Source organism: Syngnathus typhle, linkage group LG10 (assembly GCF_033458585.1).
Source record: "Syngnathus typhle isolate RoL2023-S1 ecotype Sweden linkage group LG10, RoL_Styp_1.0, whole genome shotgun sequence".
Taxonomy (NCBI): Eukaryota; Metazoa; Chordata; class Actinopteri; order Syngnathiformes; family Syngnathidae; genus Syngnathus; species Syngnathus typhle.
In genome coordinates, this window is record NC_083747.1 from 9,611,883 (window position 1) to 9,619,839 (window position 7,957).

At 40.4% G+C, this 7,957-nt stretch overlaps 1 protein-coding gene across 23 annotated transcripts in view; it reads left to right on the top strand.

Annotated features, from left to right (window-relative positions):
• LOC133160646 (plectin-like) overlaps positions 1-7,483 on the top strand; it is a 66,789-nt gene extending 59,306 nt beyond the window's left edge. For all 23 annotated transcript variants that reach the window (XM_061288505.1, XM_061288506.1, XM_061288512.1 and 20 more), the window contains one exon: positions 645-7,483. In XM_061288505.1, coding sequence (XP_061144489.1) covers positions 645-6,773 — 6,129 coding nt within the window. In that variant the 3' untranslated portion in view covers positions 6,774-7,483. The remainder of the gene's footprint in view (positions 1-644) is intronic.
• The last annotated feature ends 474 nt before the right edge of the window (positions 7,484-7,957 follow it).

Genomic DNA, 7,957 nt, shown 5'->3' on the forward strand with positions numbered 1-7,957 from the left:
AACTAACCCAGTTTTTTCTTCCAATTTCTCCTATCTCTTTTGTTCGATTCAACTAACCATGCATCTTTGATTTTTAGTTTCACTTTATTTTTGCAGTGCACTGTGCTCATGCACATCCCACCCTGAATGTGTCATGCCATGAAACATTTCTAGGGACCACGTCATTATATTGTTGTTTAAAAATATGTCTATATCACACAGCAGTAAATCCTAATTAGGATGTGTAACCTACAATGTGAAAAGTAATATCAATTTTACAGAAGCAGCCATTTTCGTTTTATCAGCAAATGGTTATAGTAAATGCTTGAGATAATGCAGTAGGACAAAACTAGACTTTCTGGGATTGTGTATAAAAAAAACTGGGCAATTAATTCTATCCGAATTTTTTTTTTACTCATAGCAGGCTAAATGTGGTGTGGTATATAGAGTGGTTAATAAAGATGTTACTTTCTCCCAGTTGAAAAACAAGTTGTTTGATAAAATTAGAAATTAATCCACATAAAATAAATTATCATGCATTAGCAGATTGCACTGTATGGTGTTTGGTGTGGTGGTTTGAAACACAAAAACTGGTGCGAGGAACATATACGTAGCCCAGCAAAAACTTTTACTGACTTGTTTTTTTCTTGCTTTTTCCCTGCCAGATGGCTGATGCGCAGCAGAAACAAATTGAACATGAGAAGACAATGCTCCAGCAAACATTCCTTACAGAAAAAGAAATGTTGTTGAAAAAGGAGAAGCTCATTGAAGATGAGAAAAAGAGACTGGAGAGCCAATTTGAAGAGGAAGTCAAAAAGGCACAAGCTCTGAAAGATGAACAGGAGCGCCAAAGACTACAGATGGAAGAAGAGAAGAAGAAATTGCAAGCTACTATGGATGCGGCTCTTAATAAACAAAAAGAAGCTGAAAAGGAGATGATAAACAAGCAAAAAGAAATGCAGGAACTTGAAAAGAAGAGACTGGATCAGGAAAGAATCCTAGCAGAAGAGAACCAGAAACTGCGTGAGAAACTCCAGCAGATGGAGACAGTCCAGACTGTCAAGGTTACTACGGTTGACAATGTTTTCAATGGGCAAAATGCCAGTGACGCAGTAGACAGTGTGGGGAAGAAACCAGATCCATTATCTTTTGATGGTATTCGTGAAAAAGTCCCAGCTAGCAGACTTTTCGAGTTAGGTCTTTTACCAAAGAAAGATTTTGATAAGCTCAAAAATGGTAAAACTACAGTTCAAGATCTTGGTGAGAAAGAACACCTCAAAACCATTCTCAAAGGAAAGAACAGCATTGCTGGTATTTTGACACCATCGAATAAAAAGGTGTCAATCTACCAAGCATCTCAAGAGAAACAAATTACTCCAGGCACAGCCATGATTCTTCTTGAAGCTCAGGCAGCAACTGGTTACATGCTGGATCCCATTAATAAGAAAAAGCTTCCTGTTAATGATGCTGTCAAGGAAGGCTTGATTGGCCCAGAGCTACATAATAAAATGCTTTTAGCCGAAAGAGCTGTTATTGGATACAAAGATCCATATACAGGAGACAAAATATCCGTCTTTGAATCAATGAAGAAGGGTCTGATAGAACATGATCATGCTATCAGAGTCCTTGAGGCTCAGATCGCGACAGGGGGCATCATTGATCCTGTCAATAGTCACCGTGTGCCCAAAGAAGTGGCCTATAAACAGGGACTATATGATCCAGAAATGCACAAGACTTTAGAAAAACCAGCAGATGATGCAAAAGGTTACTTTGATCCTAGCACCCAAGAGCCACTGACATATTCTGAGCTAATGATGAGATGTAAACCTGACCCTGAAACTGGCTTGCTTCTTTTGCCAATCACAGATAAAGCTGCACAATGCTCAAGTATATACACAGAGGAAGAGACCAAGGATGTGTTCAGTAAAACAACTGTGTCTGTTCCATTTGGAAAATTCAAGGGAAAGACTGTCACCATTTGGGAAATAATAAATTCGGAATACTTCACTGAAGATCAAAAGAAAGATCTTCTCCGTCAGTACAAGACAGGCAAGATCACAATTGAGAAAATTATTAAGATTGTAATCACTGTGGCAGAAGAAAAAGAAAAGAAGAATGAAATTAACTTCAGTGGTCTTCGAGCACCGGTTCCTGCTTCTGAACTCCTTGAATCCAAAATTATCGATAAGGACCTGTACAACAAATTGCAAAAGGGTAATAAGACTGTCAAAGAGGTATCTGAAATGGCCCCTGTCAACAAAGCTCTTAAAGGCACAAATTGCATTGCAGGCATAGTTACTGAGTCATCAAAGGAGCCCATGTCCTTTTATAAGGCAATGAAGAAGGACATATTGAGACCTGGGCTTGCCTTAAATATGCTTGAAGCCCAAGCAGGAACAGGCTATGTGGTTGATCCTGTTGAAAATCAGAAGTACACTGTTGATGAAGCTGTCAAAGCAGGGGTTGTTGGTCCTGAACTGCACGAAAAACTCTTGAGCGCAGAGAGAGCCGTTACCGGTTACAGAGATCCATATACTGGAAAGACGGTCTCTCTGTTTCAAGCAATGAAAAAAGATCTGATTCCTAAAGAGCAAGGAATCAGACTGCTAGATGCCCAAATGACCACGGGTGGCATCATTGATCCCGTCAATAGCCATCGTGTTCCCCATGATGTCGCTTGCAAGCGAAATTATTTTGATGATGAAATGAAACACGTTCTAAGTCAACCAACTGATGAAGTCAAATGTTTCTATGACCCCAACAAGAAAGAAAATGCCACATACGCACAGCTGTTCCAGAGATGTTTAACTGACGAAAAAACCGGTCTGCAGCTTTTCTTTCTCACCAATGAAGCCATCAATGCAAAGGAAGAGCCAACACTTAGTGAGGCCCAGACAAAAGAGGCTATGACTCAGGAAACTATTGAACTGGATTACGGGCCACTCAAGGGCAGGAAAATGACCCTTTGGGATCTTATAAACTCTGACTATTTGACTGAGGCACAAAGACTTGACCTGCTCAAACAATTTAGGTCTGGAAAGATAACAATTGAAAAGATACTTAAAATTATCATCACAATTATAGAAGAAGAGGAGGCAAAGAAACAGGAACAGCTGAACTTCAAGGGTCTCAGATCACCCATACCAGCAGGTCGTCTTCATGAGTCCAAAATAATTGACAAAACAACACTAAATCTTCTTCAACACGGCAAGACAACACCTAAAAAAGTTAGTGAGAATCCCCATGTGAACAAATATCTCCAGGGCTCAGATTGTGTTGCTGGCATTTTCCTAGAGCCAAAACAAGAGACATTAAGCATTTATCAGGCTATGAAGAAAAACCTGATCAGACAGAACACGGGTCTTTCACTTCTGGAGGCTCAGGCCGCTACCGGGTTCATTGTAGATCCTGTGAAAAAACAATTTTTGACAGTAGATGAAGCCGTAAAATCTGGTCTTGTAGGCCCTGAGCTCCATGAAAAATTGCTCTCTGCAGAAAAGGCTGTCACGGGATATAAAGATCCATTTACAGGCAACAAAATAGGACTCTTTGAAGCTATGCAAAAGGATCTGATTTTGAAAGACCAAGCACTGCCATTCCTAGAGGCACAAATGGTCACTGGAGGAATAATTGACCCTGTAAACAGTTTCCGTGTCCCAATGGATGTTGCATTTGACAAGAACATTTTCAGTCAGGAAATGGCTAACAGACTCTCTCAGCCATCTGATGATAACAAGGTTTTCATAGACCCAGAAACTGATGAAAATGTAACATATAGACAGCTTAAAGACAAGTGCAAAAGAGATCCAGATACAGGCATGTGTGTCCTCCCATTATCAAAGCCTCAGTCTCCTACAGTTGTGGAGAAGACGTATCTCATCACTGAGGAGCAAACACAGAGTGACCTGGCCAATACCCAAATTGACGTTCCGATTGAGGGTGTTGCTGAGCAATCCACAAACCTCTGGGATATCATGAACTCAAATTTGATTCCAGAACAGCAGAGACAAAAGCTTATCGATGAATATCGTTCTGGAAACATCACCAAAGAGCGAATGATCATAATTATTATTGAAATCATGGAGCAGAGAGAGATCATCCGAAATGAGAGTCCTCCTCTATGTAAGACAATGAGGAGACAAGTTACCATTGAGGAGCTGCACAATGCCCGTATCATTGACTTGGAAACGTACAACCTTCTTAAACAGGGCAAACGAAATATCCGCGACATAATGGAGATGACTAGTGTAAAACAGTATTTATATGGCACTGGCTGTGTTGCCGGAGTCCAGACTGACTCGAGCTCAAAGATCAGTATATACCAAGCAATGAACAGGGGATTTCTTAAACCAGAAATTGCCCTTTGCCTCTTGGAAGCACAGGCAGCGACAGGATTCATTGTTGATCCGGTAAAAAATGAGACGCTTACTGTTGATGAAGCCGTTCGTAAGGGTGTTGTAGGCCCCGAGATCCATGATAAACTACTTTCTGCTGAGAGAGCAGTTACGGGATACAAAGACCCATACAGCGGAAAAGTCATATCTCTTTTCCAGGCGATGAAAAAAGATCTCGTTAAAGAGGATTATGCTCTGAAAATGTTAGAAGCACAATCTGCCACAGGAGGAATTATCGATCCTGTATTCCAGTTCCACCTACCCACAGACATTGCGATGCAGAGGGGTTATATCAACAAGGAAACCAACGAGAAATTGACAGATGACGTTAAAGGTTTCATTGACCCTGTTACTGATGAGAACTTGTCATATGCACAGCTACTTAAGAGATGCACGCTAGAGGGCGGGTTGCGTCTCCTCTCTCTGGGAGACAAGAGACTGACGTTCAAGGGCCTTAGAAAACAAATCACAATGGAAGAACTTGTCCGTTCACAAATTATTGACCAGAAAACGGTCACTGAACTAAATGAAGGTCTTATTTCAGTGGAGGAGGTCAGTAATAGGTTATCCAAGTACCTTGAGGGCACAAGCTGCATTGCAGGTGTATTCATAGAGAACACAAGAGAACGTCTATCAATTTACCAAGCCATGAAGAAAAACATGATCAGGCCAGGCACAGCCTTCGAACTTCTTGAGGCCCAGGCAGCCACAGGGTATGTTATTGACCCAATCAAAAACCTTAAGCTGACTGTTAATGAAGCAGTGAAAATGGGAATTGTTGGACCTGAATTCAAAGACAAACTTCTTTCTGCGGAGCGTGCAGTGACGGGATATAGAGATCCATATTCAGGCAAGACAATATCACTCTTCCAGGCCATGAAAAAGGGACTCATCTTAAAAGATCATGGCATCCGTCTCTTAGAGGCTCAGATAGCCACTGGTGGAATAATTGACCCAGAGGAAAGTCACAGATTGCCAGTTGAGATGGCCTATGAACGTGGTTTCTTTGATGAGGAAATGAATGAAATACTGACAGACCCATCTGATGACACTAAAGGGTTCTTTGATCCCAACACTGAAGAGAACCTAACATACCTGCAACTCATGGAGAGATGCATTACTGATCCTGACACTGGCCTGGTTCTCCTTCTCCTTAAACAAAAGAAGCGAGAGAGAAAGACTTCCTCAAAATCCTCAGTTCGTAAACGAAGAGTTGTTATTGTTGACCCAGATACAGGCAAGGAAATGACAGTGTATGAGGCCTACAGGAGGGGACTCATTGACAACCAGACCTACTTGGAGCTTGCTCAACAAGAGTGTGAATGGGAAGAAATCACAATGACATCCTCAGATGGTACAGTTAAATCCGTCATTATTGACAGGAAGTCAGGAAGACAATATGATGTTGATGACGCTCTTGCACGTGGCCTCATTGACCAAAATTCTCTTGAAACATATCGATCTGGAAACCTGTCCATCACAGAGTTTGCTGACATGCTTACCGGAAACATGGCAGGCTTCCGTTCTCGCTCATCTTCATTTGGTTCCACATTTGGTTCTGATTTCTCCTCTCCCATGAGCCCAATTCCTTCCATAAAACCACCTGCAGTCATATGGAATGATCCAACAGAGGAGACTGGCCCTATAGCCGGAATCCTGGACATAGACACGTTGGAGAAGGTATCCATCACTGAGGCTATTCGCAGAAACTTGGTAGACAATATCACTGGCCAAAGACTGTTGGAGGCCCAAGCCTGTACTGGGGGAATAATCGACCCTTCCAGTGGAGAGAGATTTTCAGTCACAGACGCTGCAGAAAAGGGTCTTGTTGACAAAGTTATGGTAGATCGTCTTAATCTGGCTCAAAAAGCATTCAATGGATTTGAAGACCCCAGAACTAAAGAGAGGATGTCTGCCTCCCAAGCTCTGAAGAAGGGCTGGTTGTATTATGAAGCTGGGCAGCGATTCCTTGAAATACAATATCTGACAGGTGGACTTGTTGAGCCTGATGTCGAGGGAAGAGTCTCACTGGATGAATCGATCAAGAAGGGTACAATCGATGCCCGCACAGCCCAGAAACTTAGAGATGTCAATTCCTACTCAAGATACCTCACATGTCCAAAAACTAAACTCAAAATATCTTTCAGAGATGCTATGGACAGAAGCATGGTAGAGGAAGGAACTAGTCTGAGGCTTCTGGAGGCCTCTTCACAGTCTAGCAAAGGCCTCTATAGTCCCTACAATGTCAGTGGCTCTGGATCTGCTTATGGTTCACGGTCGGGTTCAAGGACAGGTTCCCGATCAGGATCCAGGAGAGGCAGTATTGATGCAGGCTTCGCCGTCAACTACTCTTCTTCTTCTTTCACATCTTCCTCAACTGGCTATAGCCGCAAGTTTTGATTGGCCATATCTGCCTTCAACAGCTTTATTAATTGACATACTCAACAAATAAATCAACAGTACGATTATATTGTTCATTTCTTTCTGTGGGGGAATAAAAAAATTATTAGCAGAGTAATTTATTTATTTTGCCCGCCAAATCAAGCCCTACCTTGACTATTCATGTTGTTTCAAGGAACCATGTCTCAAGTCTATTGAAAGAATTGAAAATAAAGAAAACAAAGAATTTCTGCAAATATAGGAATTATATATTTTTGAAAGTATAAATTAAAAAAACTCAACATTCAGTATATCCAGCATGTTTCTGCTTTTTCAAAAGGGCTTTATAGCTCTTATTTTATGGCTAACATTTTGAAACATATTTGTGTTTTCTGAACTAATGCTATTTTTTTGTCAAACTAAAATATTTTTCCAGTATTCCTTGTTTTATTTGAAATTCAATACATTGTTTATTTTGTATCTTTTTTGACACTACTAAACAAAATGCATAGTTACGACGTTTTGACAAAATCCAAATATGTATCTAATACATACACAGATTCAAATGCTTGTATAGTCGAAAGAGATTTTGTGTTTTGTTGATTCTAATATTGGATTGTGTATTTTCAGTATCCAAGACACACTAAAATGTAAACACCAGAATACAACAGTGAGATTTACTGTCTGAATGAAAGTTATGAAAAATGAAAAAATACAGTACTTTCATATGAGTCTTTGTGATGCTTTGTATTTTATATTAAATGGACTTGCTTGCATGCTTTTTGTACTCTATACACATTCTATACACATCTTGGATTCTTCATAATCATTCTTCCCTGCAAACCCTAAGATGATGTCAGCCTACCTTCCACACATGATGCAGACCTGCCATCTGTTAATTTTGTTGTAAGTTGTTTTGCTTTTCCATGGTTTGTTTTTGTGTGTGTGTCCCTTACATTCATTAAGTCATTCATCATTCGAACTGCCTGTTCATCAAATTCAGTATACTTATTTCTTATTAGTTTGTTACCAGCAATACAAAATCAAGTTGACACATTTAGAAATAGTTTTGCTTTGCAATTGTATTGGTGTTTAACTACAATTGCTTTTCTTCTTTTCAACAGCTCCTTCAGTCTCTAAGAATCCCTCCTTTGAGCACAGATTTCCAGATGACCCCAGTTTATGAGCCCAACAAACTAGATGGA